General features: G+C 34.8%; 1 protein-coding gene across 2 annotated transcripts in view; it reads right to left on the reverse strand.

The window, feature by feature from the left end:
• The window catches only part of LOC128245148 (neuropilin and tolloid-like protein 1), a 42,951-nt gene extending 28,587 nt beyond the window's left edge, over positions 1–14,364 (reverse strand). The window contains exon 1 of one of the 2 annotated variants that reach the window (XM_052963393.1): positions 13,777–14,364. In XM_052963393.1, coding sequence (XP_052819353.1) covers positions 13,777–13,849 — 73 coding nt within the window. In that variant the 5' untranslated portion in view covers positions 13,850–14,364. The remainder of the gene's footprint in view (positions 1–13,776) is intronic. The other variant, XM_052963392.1, reaches the window with a different exon arrangement.
• Between the last annotated feature and the right edge of the window lie 225 nt (positions 14,365–14,589).

Here is a 14,589-nt window from a genome sequence, read left to right on the forward strand (position 1 = left end):
CATGTTGGTTTCAAAGTAAACTAGTTTTCGGATGGAACGAACCAATGAAACCGCCTCCGGTAGAGGTTTCGATAGTTTCGATTGGTTTTATTTGAAACTGTAACAACAAATGCACAGTTCGTGAAACCGATATAAAACCGAAACCAGTTTATAACCAACAAAAACGCCCTTAATAATCGCAAAAATAATTATTAGGAACTTTGGGGGAATCCATCCCCTGACGATAAAAGTGTACATGTGCATCATCTACTTGGAACTTTGGGGAATCTCATCATGTTCTTGGAACTTTGGGGAATCTCATCATGTACTTGGAACTTTGGGGAATCTCATCATGTACTTGGAACTTTGGGGAATCTCATCATGTTCTTGGAACTTTGGGGAATCTCATCATCTACTTGCATGGGGGATCTCATCATGTACTTGCAACTTTGGGGAATCTCATCATGTACTTGGAACTTTGGGGAATCTCATCATGTACTTGGAACTTTGGGGAATCTCATCATGTACTTGGAACTTTGGGGAATCTCATCATGTACTTGGAACTTTGGGGAATCTCATCATGTTCTTGGAACTTTGGGGAATCTCATCATGTACTTGCAACTTTGGGGAATCTCATCATGTACTTGGAACTTTGGGGAATCTCATCATGTACTTGGAACTTTGGGGAATCTCATCATGTACTTGGAACTTTGGGGAATCTCATCATGTTCTTGCAACTTTGGGGAATCTCATCATGTACTTGCAACTTTGGGGTATCTCATCATGTACTTGGAACATTGGGGAATCTCATCATGTACTTGCAACTTTGGGGAATCTCATCATGTACTTGGAACTTTGGGGAATCTCATCATGTACTTGCAACTTTGGGGAATCTCATCATGTACTTGAAACTTTGGGGAATCTCATCATGTACTTGGAACTTTGGAGAACCTCATCATGTACTTGCAACTTTGGGGAATCTCATCATGTACTTGGAACTTTGGGGAATCTCATCATGTACTTGCAACTTTGGGGAATCTCATCATGTTCTTGCAACTTTGGGGAATCTCATCATGTACTTGCAACTTTGGGGAATCTCATCATGTACTTGGAACTTTGGGGAATCTCATCATGTACTTGCAACTTTGGGGAATCTCATCATGTACTTGCAACTTTGGGGAATCTCATCATGTACTTGGAACTTTGGGGAATCTCATCATGTACTTGCAACTTTGGGGGATCTACCCCCATAACGATAAAACAGTACATATTGATCATCTACTTGGAACGTTGGCATGGTTGGGGGTTGTTTACCATGGCAAAACTTAGCCTTGGAGATACAGTACATAACTAAAACTGTAATTGTAATCCAAACAGATGTTTAAGCACCAACAATTTGGTGACCGTGACAATCTCATTGATATATACCTGCAGACGACGCCAAAGTGAAACAGTAAATTCAAAAAAACTGTATTAGTAATCCCGAAATACCAAAATACCACCATTTTGGCGACACACTTCACATTCTACGTCTTCGTGGAGCTTGGAGAATCCACAGTCATGACAAGGCGTCTGTGCTTCTAATACCTGCTGCCATCTGCCACTTACAATTTATCTTCTCCGCTACATTGCAACTACATGAGCCAAAACCCACAGCCACTTACGCCATTATACACTTACTCATACGACGCATAAGTATCATTTTATACTTCATTATTTCTAACGCTTGCTTTGTTCATCATCATAATCATCATCATCATCGTCATCGTCGTCGTCGTCGTCATCATCACTACCATCGTCACAATTTAATATTCAAGGTGTGTCGTCATCATCATCATCATCATCATCATCATCATCAAAAGATGTTTCATCATCATCATCATCATCATCATCATCATCATCATCATCATCATCATCATCATCATCATCATCTCATCATCATAATCATCATCATCATAATCATCATCATCATCATGTAATATTAAAGGTGTTCAATAGACTTATTTTGAAGAATTCGGATCGAACCAAACCAGCCGAGCCTGACATTAACAAGGTGTTCGGTGATGTAATACAGAATACCATGTTTTTGTATGAAGCATGTCACTTCAAACATGCGTTCATTCAAAGCCGTGAACGGTACAGAAAAATTAAGCCTGCTGTTTTTTCTTGAAATTTCAACCAAAGAGGTTTCCTTCTTATCTGAAAAAAACTTGCACATTACCTACGGGGGGTATATTGCATTATCATTATAAAAAAATAATGACTCATTTAATGATTGATATCATACAGCAAAAAATAAAGTTGCAGAATCTCATTGATGTTTAATGCCGTCTAATTCGATGTTTTTAAAGCTTTAGTAAAGCTCTTAGCCATATATCATCAATTATCGAACGTAAATATGACGAACTGCGATCTTGTCTTTAGTCAACAGTCTTAAATCACTGTTTTTCAGACATTTATGCAATATTGGCTCATTTCATATTTTCTTCCGTATACTCCTATATGGACTCTACTTAAAGGTTTCGCTAAGTTCTATTGTATTTGCTGATTTACATGTGACTCAAAATTCATCTGTTTACTGAAAGACACAAAAAAATTTTTATCATTTTTTATCACTCAATGATTATTCTATGTATTATAAATTTCATGGATCTCTATATATGTTTTTGTCCATTAACATATAAAACATTTGTTAGGTTCCATTGCGATATAAGCATTTATGATGTATTTTGATGTATCATTTATAAACGCACTTATCTTGAAAGACATCCATATTAGTATATTAAACTGCTTTCTACATAAGAAAATGATCTTTATAAGCGTTTAGCTTTCGATCAAATTCTTAAATATTTAGAATGTAATATATGCTATCACTTGTATGTTTTCATGTTATAAATATGTTTAAACCAATTGGTTCATTCTAAGACAAAAAAAGTCAAAAAGGTCAATCTGTGAGTGTGCAGCCCTATGTACACATGGGGCCTCCTTATAATATTAGATTAAGAGAAGAGCGGGATGGCAGACAAAAAACGAACGTTCAGGTTAATGAGAGCACAGGAAAAACACGGCTTGTTGATGGTAGATAAAACTGAACATTTAATGAATCATGAATGTACAGTGACAAGGAAATGGTTTTGTTCTACATGTGTGGCCAGACTGGTTTCTTGGTGTACAGTTCGGTTTGTGGTTTTCTTGGATTGGTAGAAGTAGCTTGGAACAAAGGGTTAAGGATCGGAATTCTGCTGATGACTTACAAGACGCGACGATTATATGAGTCGTAAAATGCTGAGATAATTTGAAATAATGGTTTGCTCTTTTAACCCACACCAGTCAATATTTGTAACCACGGCCCCTTCTCAGGTTCGGGGAATAGCGGGGAATTTGACTTTCGGTCCAGCCAAGCCCGGGTAAAATCCCCGCCCTTCGGCCCATTTCCCCGGCTATCCCCGGTATACCCCCGGACCTGGGGGCGGTGGGGGGAGTGAATGGACGTGGGTACAATTGACTGGTGCATAACAGTGAAATTGCGCGTTTTGTGATAATTGAGCGGATGTTGCCATGATTAACAAAATAGGTTTACTCGAACAAAAGCATAGTTTATTATGAAGACGTGACAAATGTTAAGGCCAGTATTAAAATGGCAACAGGCCATTTAATTTTGAACCAATGATCGACCAACTTGGACGATGGTGAAAACGAATGGCCATACTCAATTACATCCATTGATTGCGGTTACGTTATACTATTTGATTGCTGATGTGACTGGCTTATCACAATTGTACTATAAATGTAGAATTTGTCTAACAATCATTTATACATCGATTATATCATCACACATTTTTTTTCTAAAAAAATCTTTGGGGGAACGTTTTTCAACATTTCCATCTATATTCCAGTCAATTTTTAGTATACAGATAACAAAATAAAAGTAGCACGTGTTTACATAAATATTATTATTGGCAAAATGTATTTATGGTCTTACATTTTCAAAAAATAAATCCGGTAATAGTTTTTGGCACTAACCAGATAGATATGTGCATCTGGGCATCAAAATAGCGCGATAAATCATAATTTACTTATCACTAAAAGACTTTTAAATGCAAAAAATGAATAAATTCTCACCATCCCAAAGATAGTCATCATCAACAGCTGTTTCAGGGTTCCCCGCGGGGATTTGCACATGAAATAGCGCCCTGGAATGCTACGCCTTTCCCCTTTCCCCGCGGGGGACCTTTTATCTTGACTGTTAAATTAGTCGCAGTAATTATTTTATGTCCTTCGCGATTCATCTTGATTTTAGCGAATTTTTCTTTTTGTGTAAATCACAGAAACTGATAAAATATGATAATTTTGTATTTTGGTATGAACACGGAAAGCATCGTTGAAGCCTTTTCTGGTATTTATTCGACTATCTTGGAATTTCTGATCGGCAGGCTAGCCCTCTATTCATGTGGATCAATAATTGTGCTTGGGGGGGTCGGGGGCATGCCCCTCAGAAAAGTTTGAAAACCATGGTGCAATCTGATCTGGTGCATTCTGGGCTTTATTCAGTACTGTAAAATTGCCAGTTTTAGGATCATGCAGTCAACTATAAACATACTGCAACTATGGCTGTTTTTTATTTTTATTTTTGGTCAGAATCATGTGGATTCAGCCTTGTACTCGCGTAAAGGCAGCTACGCGCCTGGCGGGTTATTGTATTGTATATTCTAATAATGGTCCCTCCATTTTTCCATCAAACTAAATGCATATAAAGACTACTCAGTGGATATTATACCTTCAAGAAATGTACTGGTATCAGAATTTTTTTTTCGTGGTTTATAGTAATTACGGGGAAAGTTAACTTGTTGTCAGACTACGGTAAACAAACTGTCATCTCAGATCAAATGAGTTATGTATTGTTTATATGTGTTCTCGTAATATGCTGGGGGTTAAACGTATTTTCGAGGACTTTCTTGCTCACGATAAGATAGCTAGGAAAAAGAAAAAAAAAAACGGTTACCTGTCCTCAGTTTCAAATAACTTTTAGTCTATTTAATTTTCTTGCGGTTAAATACCTTGATTGTGGTCCTGATAAGTTTTACTTCCGCCTGGTCTTAATATGCCTCTAGGGGAAAACAATGGAACTATTTCACAGTTCTGAATGATAACTGGCAAGATATTATCGTCAATGAATCATTGAAAAACAGGTTTCTTTCGACGCAACTTGAAAGAGGTTTGTGGCATTTGACATTCTTTTTCTTAACACATACGGAGCCCACGTGCCATCCAGCTGTTAGAAAATAATAGTGATAATAGCTACTTATCACAAAAGTTGTTTACGCACTCGTCTTTTCTTTGTCTCATTTAATCAACCACTTATTTTAGAATTAGAACGAACATCTTGTAACAATTAATAATCCTTTTATCATACGAGCAAATAAATGAAGCAATTTAGTGCATTGCCACATTTGACAAGCAATTCTTTATGACAAGCACATAACAGCGTGTTTAACTGCTCATTATCTCATACTTTTCATTACAGATTTTAGAACCACGGGTTAATTAAACTGGTTGTTAGTTGTTTTAAGGACTTGGCTTGCTGTCAGCCGATTTCCGCAGAGTCAGGCAAGTAATTATTTCAAAGAACGTTGGTAGGATATAGTACCAAGACCTACTCTTGTAATATTCCTTAGAAAAATACGTGTTTTAACAAGTTTGACTATGAAAAACTCGAATCTTGATTTAACATGTCCTACCTAAGTTAGAGCCAATGTTGTTGTTGTTTTCTTTAGTCATTTTACAGTGACACAAGTATTTCTTGATAGACATGTTATTGCATTGATGCCTATTTTTTTCGTCCCCTGTGTGTGTCACTAGCGGATCCAGGGGGAGCCCCCCCCCCCCCCCTCCCCCCAACACCTTAAATCGTCTTAGTGTACATTTTATTTCAATACTTGAGAAAAAGGTAATAAAATACGCCCAAAATGCACCATTTCGGACTGGAAATTGTTAAAAAGAACACTGCCAACAGTTTGACCTAAATAAATTTCGTTTATGATGGAGGGCGCAAGTCAAGAGATTACGCCCCTAAGGTACGCCCTCTCTAACGCCAAATCCTGGATCCGCACCTGTGTGTGGTTTCAATTTGTTAAGATGACGGAACATACAATGCTGTTGTGTAAATCATGTTTTGCCGTTCTTGGATCTTGGTAAATTGTTTTTTAGCCGTAGTTAGTTTTTTTTACTATGAATCTTGAATTTATAGTTATATAGTTAGCTTATACCTGGAGTACGATGATATTTGTCTGATTCTTTGTAGTTATACAGTTTTACTTATGTATTGATATTATTGTTGAATACCCCGTATCATATGTTTTATATGTGCAGAGGGTACAATAAACGCTGGAACTTATTTGTCTTGGGTCGTGCTAAGTAATAAGCTCATCCATCTGTCACTGTGGTTTTAAGCTCTGTTCTATAGAACATAGTACATGGCGTTGGTTTAACACCATACGGGATCGCTACTCTTTCAGTGTTTAATTGATATGTTTATATCTTAAAGATACACTCTTACTCCCAAATAAGATTTACCACAATTAATATAATTGTTTAAATATACAAAAAAGGATAAATAAATGTGAAATACAATGGTTCTTATGAAGGATACCGAGTTTAATTTGAAATAAAGCGACAGAAAACACGGCATTTCTACCTTATCCGACGATAGTAGATCACAGTAAATCTTTTAGCATTCACCATTCAAATACATGGTTACTATCTTGTTATCAGTAATCAATATTTTCCATAAGTGCATTATTTACTAAGTATAGTTAAAGGTTTATTACTCAAAATTTATGTTTGTTAAACATACACATGTGTATGTTTAAACATACACATGTGTATATATTGATTTTGAATAAGAGTGTCACTTAAACGTTAAAAATGTATACATAAACAAAATGTCACATTTCAACCTTTCGCAACATGTGTTTAGTAGGCATTTAACGCTGTGCCTCCATTTAACATTGGAACTCCTACCAAGTTTTTTGTGTTTTCTGGGCTTAATGTCACTGTAGTTTTAATTTTATTTCTTTATTTGATTGCATACCATGGGTATCTGTAAAACATATCAGAGGCTGTATTTCAGTTTGAATGGGTGGTTGCCACATCAGGCGGTGGTTCTATGTACATGGAACTTGAAATATTCCGGTCTTCTTATTCAATCCGACTTCCCAATCTTTACAATACGATTGATGAATGATAAGTAAATTAGTATGGAAGTACAGTATTTTTATTGTAACTTGCCTCAGGATACAATAAAACCCAGTGCCAACGAAAATACCCAAGTCATCCTACGGCGTTATGCGTGTTTTCAGCATTTCCTCTCTTACTAATATTTGTAAGCATTCATTACGTAGAAAGACACACTCAAATTGTTCCAGAAAAAATGTTGACCAAGGAATGTTTTTGTCTAATGAAATTGAAAGTAAATTATGTAAATCTTTTTGGTCGATGCAGGTAGGATTTTATACAAAGTGTGGGAACACAAATCAAGTGCGTCTAATCATTACTTTAAGTCTTAGCTGCGGAACAGTTCCATCAGCAGAATTAATGATTGCTGATTTATGCACAAAGACAAAGTACCTGTAATTGTATCAAAAGTATATTCTTAAGTGCCAATATACCTGTAGTGAAATCAAGTCAAGAACTTATATGGTAAATGAAGGCCGACTATCCAAATACATTGAAAAGTACACTGGCACCGGATTTTCAAACTCAAACATTTTTTTAAAAAAATAAAAAAAATCTTATAATTCCTCACTAAAAATTATAATACCGAATATGTAAAAAAATATTAAAAAATATTTTTTTTTTTAAATATGCACTTTGTACAATATACTGTACAACATACTAACATCTTATACAGTACAAGGTGCATATTTAAAAAATAAATATTTTTTTAATATTTTTTTTTACATATTCGGTATTATATTTTTTAGTGAGGAATTATAAGATTTTTTTTATTTAAAAAAAAAAATGTTTGAGTTTGAAAATCCGGTGCCAGTGGAAAAGTACTATACAACATACATGGCGTTTGTAGTCGTGCCCTATAACATCTATTCTTGATATTGCAAAAAAGTGTACTGTTAAAATGCATGTTTTTATTCCTTGATGCATAAGATGAATTATTTATACACCGAGTTTCTTTTTGTATTATAGTTACTTGATGATAATAATTTATACATTTTTATTATTATTATCATGACCATAATCATACCAGTTTAACATTAATATTGGTTCCTTAAATGAAGAAAGAAGAGGAAAGTTTATTCAACGACATATACCTGAGAGCACATAATTGACGTAAGCCTTCAAGACCATAATTATACATATTATGATGTATATGTGTATACTTTTTACAATGAAAATATTCATACTCATATTTTTAACAATGGAATCTACAGGGTAAAACTCAGCAGTCTTAAATTTAATAAAGATCATTTTGGAACATGGTTTTAATAAAACAGTCTGGAAAATCAATTACTTGGAATTGAGATTTCATTATGAAACACTGTCCTTCTAAAATACAATAATTATGACCAAGGAAAAACATACACAAACATGAACCTAGCAATGATTGTAGCCTACAAACAGCCATAATTCATCAGCATTACATAAAACTTCCGGCCCGGTCACTATTTATTTACGAACCGGTCAGTTTTCCCCAAATTGCCATGCAATCCGATGCCCTAACGGACAACAGGTGAGAGAGATCAAAGTCCAGGTTTCCTCTCCGAAACTGACCGTCTACTAATAAAACAATTACGGAATAATTGCCCTAGCCACACGCTTATCAGGTCAAATGGAGCATGGACCATTTCCAGCCTTTTCTATCAATGAGATGCCAAAACGTGCCAGAAAAAAATATTGACCCCATGTCTTGAACACGCTGATCTAATCACTTTCTAAATTTAAACTTAAAATATTGACCCGTTTATAAGCAAAACGAATGCCAAAAAACTGGAACTTGTTCTTCAAAATACAGTTTATGACAACTATAAAAGAGTCTTAGAACGTGAAGCTGTCGATCGCATATGAGTATACAACTTTTAATTACCTATTCTATTTACAGTATCATAACTTTTTGGTACCAATCTACAATAATATATATCAAGTTCCATTGTTCGACTAAAGTTTAAAGATAAATGTCAATTTTGCCACGCCAAAGTAATTGAAGACGAGTTCGGAGCTCATGATGATACGCGATAAATGGGATGGCTCTGAGTCTCTGACAAGGATTCCGGCAAAATAATTGATGAAAACGACGCGAAAATAAAGAAAATACGGGAACCTCAAGACTAAAGCTAAGAAATACTGAGCTACTAAAGATCAAAATGGACGAATACTCGCAGCCATCTCCGAATCAATGCAGCGGTGCATCTGGTAAAAGGCGGAAGAGTATAAAAGTGGCAGTATAAATATCATAGCTACCGTTATCATGGTGCTGATGGACAGATAAGGACAGGGATGATTTAGTACCTTTCACAATGAAGAGGTCTGCTACTCCTCATACATCTTGGAGGGTAAAGAGTTTTAGTTTTCTTGAAATTTATGTTAAAAAAAGTTATTTTGTTTTGTCAGCGGTCAGGCTGCGCTTGTTTAATGATTTGTTAACCTGCCATACACTGCAGTTTCTTATTGGTTTGTCCATAAAGTGAAGTTTATTTTATGAGTTTAGGACATTGTTTCGTCTCAAAATAAGTTTGTATCTATTTTAGAATATGCGCTCGTCAAGTATTTGGCAGTAAACATTGCAAATAAATTTCCGACTAAAACTCAAACAGTTTTATCTTCAACTATTGTAGTCTATCTATTTGATTGTCAGTTTTTTTTGTGAAGTACAACAGTAATTTCAGGGTGATGTACTACATTTAAGATATTTATTAATATTAATGAATTTTATTCACGTTAATATTAAAGCATCTGATACTTTTTACAATGCATTAAGTTCCATTGTGTGGCCAGAGCGAAATGTCAATTTTGCCGCGTTAAAGTAATGGAAGATGAGTTGAACTCAAGATAATAGATGATAAATGAGGAGGCAGCGGGTCAATGTTTTGATATGTTTATGAACTCAGGGTGCATTTATGAGGTACATACAGTCATAAAGAGCTGAAATAAACCTGGCCTTCGGTGCTTTAATTGTGGTTTATTGGACATATGTCTGTTAGCGCTCTTAACAGTATGCTTGCAACTGTATTGTGCTGACTGTTAACTGAAATGTTGCTGATGCGTTATTTGCTCCATTTCATCCGTTACTTCACGAATAATAAAAGAGTTACATAAATCATCATAATGTTATTTTTTTGCACGTGTGATTAACTGGCACCACTTCTGTAACAAATTAACTGAACGAAAACGTAAATACTAGTACATAAGTGCATTATGCACTAAGTGATATAGAAGTGTTTGCAAATCATGTTGATCGTTTTATAGTCTAGTATTGTAAATTGATAATGGTGTTTTTTAAGCATTTTGATACAACTGCAATCCGTTCTCTTTTCAAAATAGATATGCACAAAAATACGATGTGCCCAGCTGTTCAAATCAGTTCACCTTATCGGCAAAAATGGAGTAAAATCTCAGACCAGCATTTGCATTGATATATTTATAAGCACGAGGGGATGCATACAGGTGTATCGCTCATGTTTGTCATTCAGTCTAAATGGGCTTATCAGCATCTCTGCGTGAAGGGCTTTTTGTGCCTTGGGAAAAGATTATTTCTGGACTATTGGACGGTCAGCTGATAACATGATGCTTGTGTTTTTTGTTCTTTGTTCAACACTATACAGAACCAAATATTTTTTTCTGAAGTTTACAATCAATGTCTTCTTGAATAATGCACTAACCAGGGATAAATTGGGATTTGCAATCGTATGTTTACCATGGTTTCATGTATCGATGTGACATACAAACGATAATCATTTTTAAAAGTGTTTTTACTGTATGCACGGTATGTTCATTTTAACTAACCTCAGCCATACGCACGTTTTTAATTTGTATATTGGCATGTTGGAAAATAGATGCATGCACGTTGAGCATCTTGCTCAGAAAAAGTCATTATTCGTTCGTTTCTGTGTATGATAACATCAACACCAAGGTTCAGACGTTACTATTAAATGTTGAAAACAAGGGCAATGATATCACTTAAAAATAATGTTAAACTTCAAGCTGCACGATCTGCTCTTTTGTCAGAAGTCAATGGTGTCCAGACATAAACGCAAATATTGGCTCATCCCAAGACAAAAAAAGAAAAGTTGTCGACACAATCAATCTGTGAAAGCTGCATTCTTTCAGTTTCACCATTTTTACAACTTTTTTATTTTTTGTCTTGGAAATGACATTTTTTGTGTTATTATCTACGAATCAATAATATAAGATTGCTGACAAAAACTCAGATTGTAGAATTTCATATTTCTGCTCAAAAATTAATGTTTTATGGCTTACTAACGGTTTAAGAAAAATGCATAAAACATCAATTTTTGAACTTAAATATAAAAATCTGCGATCTATTTTTTTGTCAAGAGTCTTATATATCTGGTTTCCATGGATTTTCGCAAAAATTGGTTCATTCCAAATAAAAAAATAAAAAAAAAAGTTGTCAAAACGTTCTATCTGTGAGAGTGCAGCTTTAAACAACGATTGGGCAATATGGTAAAGAATAGAAATGTGCCAAAGCTTGTAATGCCACAGTATGACATATTCTCTGATTCAGAACCACATCGCCTCGATCTTTTATTAGCATAATTATAATGCTGCTAATTATTACCATACGTCTCGGTGTAACAAAAGCGTCCGCCTGATTGGTCATCAAAGATATCTGCTCGGTTAATTACGGCAGTATTCGTTTCTGTCCGGATGTCTGGTTCGACTCATAACGCATTTAATCGGTGAATTACGTAATCTTATCACAGGGGGTGTTCGGGATAGTGTGAAAAGTTTTTGATACAATCTTATACATGAACATCACTATAGGTAGATCAATTACCGATTGTGTTATTGAACAATTAATTGTTCACCCACACGGGTCATTAGTGATAATTAACTGTATTGTATTCATTTGTAATTCGATGACCATGGACATTTCATTTAACTCAAACGATTCAATGTTTTATTTAGCCTTTAAACCGAGGTCTACGATAGATGGTTGTCTACTTATGGGCGTGTCTATGTAGTTTTTCTTTTGTAAAGGTCAATTTGTTTAAAACACTAAGACACCATGACATCACACAAACGGATAGAATTTGTACTTATTACAATATGAATGTCATTGAAAACAAATATTATTTCCTTCTTGTTTGTCCTGAATAAAATAATTCAAGAAAAGAAATACGGTAAAATCTTATTTTGGCCACACGCTTACAAAACTAAAGGTTGATAACACAGATTTCATCAGATATATACATATATGTGAACTTATATACATGTAATTATATCAATGCTTTTCCGTGGACCATATTTACGACATCGAGTTGTATATGTTATGTGTAAGGTAGCAGTTAATGTTATGAGTAAGGTAGCAGCTAATGTTATGAGTAAGGTAGCAGTTAATGTTATGAGTAAGGTAGCAGTTAATGTTATGAGTAAGGTAGCAGTTAATGTTATGAGTAAGGTAGCAGCTAATGTTATGAGTAAGGTAGCAGCTAATGTTATGAGTAAGGTAGCAGCTAATGTTATGTGTAAGGTAGCAGTTAATGTTATGAGTAAGGTAGCAGTTAATGTTATGAGTAAGGTAGCAGTTAATGTTATGAGTAAGGTAGCAGTTAATGTTATGAGTAAGGTAGCAGTTAATGTTATGAGTAAGGTAGCAGTTAATGTTATGAGTAAGGTAGCAGTTAATGTTATGAGTAAGGTAGCAGTTAATGCCCAATAAACACCGTTAAATATTTAGCCTTATGTTTTAAACAGGGCCCGCGTTAAGCTGATCGCCACTGAGAGTGTCCATATGTTATGGGTTCCATTGAATTATCTTTATCCATTCTCAAAACAGTTATGCTTATTTCTGATGGCCTTGCACTACAATCCTGGTTTATTTTAGTTATTTGGTATAGTTTTATTTGATTGAAACACGAAGACTCCATAAAATCCCGAGAACGGATTCAACAATTATTTATTGCAACATCATGTTATTGCCTTGCACTAACGCTCTGGTCCATTGGATTAACATGCTAAAATTAATTAATAACTGCACTGCACTTCTTTGTTTTGCAAACTGGCATTTCTATCGCACCAAACCGCTTGAAGTTCATGCTTTATCATTTTCTGATATCCAAGTTGTTAATTGTTTGTTACTACGACTAAAATTCAAACAGAATAAATATTTTAGTATTTTAGCTTCAGGTTCGTAACTTAAGCGGACCTCATTAATACATATTAATCAATGATTATGTCTCATTAATAGCAGATAAGTATTTATTATGGTATTGTTGATGCTGCTTTGATAGCAGCAGTAATATTAGATGTTGTTGCAGTTGTTGCAGTTGTTGTTGTTGTTGTTTCTGTTGTTATTGTTAATGTTTTGGCATTGTGCTGCAATGTTACTGTCTGAATATCAATTTAACGCACATCTGTAAAATCCTTAGGAAATTTGCTGAAATAAAATTTTATTGGCAACATGAGTCATATTTTCTGCGCTATAAATTTCTTACTTCAGTTAGAACGTATTTACAGTTTTAAAACCATAAGACGTTTTTTTGTCGATATTTGCGTTAATGTTTCTTGCATGTTCAAAAAGTACTATCAAAGGTTACTTACCAAGTTTTGACAGAAGTAAATCCATATCTTTATGAAGTTTTGTAAGTAAATATGTTACTCCAGTAATTATCATAGAATGTTGTTTTAATATTTTAATATTCAGCTACAAACTTCCACTCGAAGACACGCAATAAAATCCAACATTCTTAATTATAACTCTGAGTTCAGAAATGTGGAACACACTTTTCTCTTCTTTCCTCTTTTTTGCTTGTATAATAAAATACTCGTTACGAAATAATATAGAAATAACTACCACACCATTTGTAACTCATAATTCATGTCTCCAGGAACATCACAAAATGTAGTTCTTGTAATAATGTGTACGATTATCAAGCAAAAATCTTAATGAATAAACTTAAAAAATAATAATAATAAAACAGAAAATTAGCCAACACTTAATGTCCACAACAGAATATTCACACTGGCCACCTCAAAGGCAACACATAAATGAAGTACTATCTGACGTTGCATATACACCTACTACCATACTTCAAGTAACACCCGTTTCTAATAAACCGCGAGGGTCGGTACAGCCGTCCCAAGCTGGTACTAACTCTCCTGACTGATAAGCCAATTCTGGCTGTGCGGGATTCACTCCTGCGCTCTGTTTTAATACAAATGCGCTACTGGATGAGTAAAGGCAGTAAGCGTTGCAGTAGGCCTGTGAAGGTAAATCTTATATTACATGTACGTGCAATCTTTACTTGCTAATTTCATTACGTTGTAAGTATAAGGCAATCTTAACTATAAAACTATATGTCTAGGATAATTGTTTGCTTAAGTGTAAAATATTCACTTTTGGTGTTCACGAGG

This window comes from Mya arenaria, chromosome 8, assembly GCF_026914265.1.
Source record: "Mya arenaria isolate MELC-2E11 chromosome 8, ASM2691426v1".
Lineage (NCBI taxonomy): Eukaryota > Metazoa > Mollusca > Bivalvia > Myida > Myidae > Mya > Mya arenaria.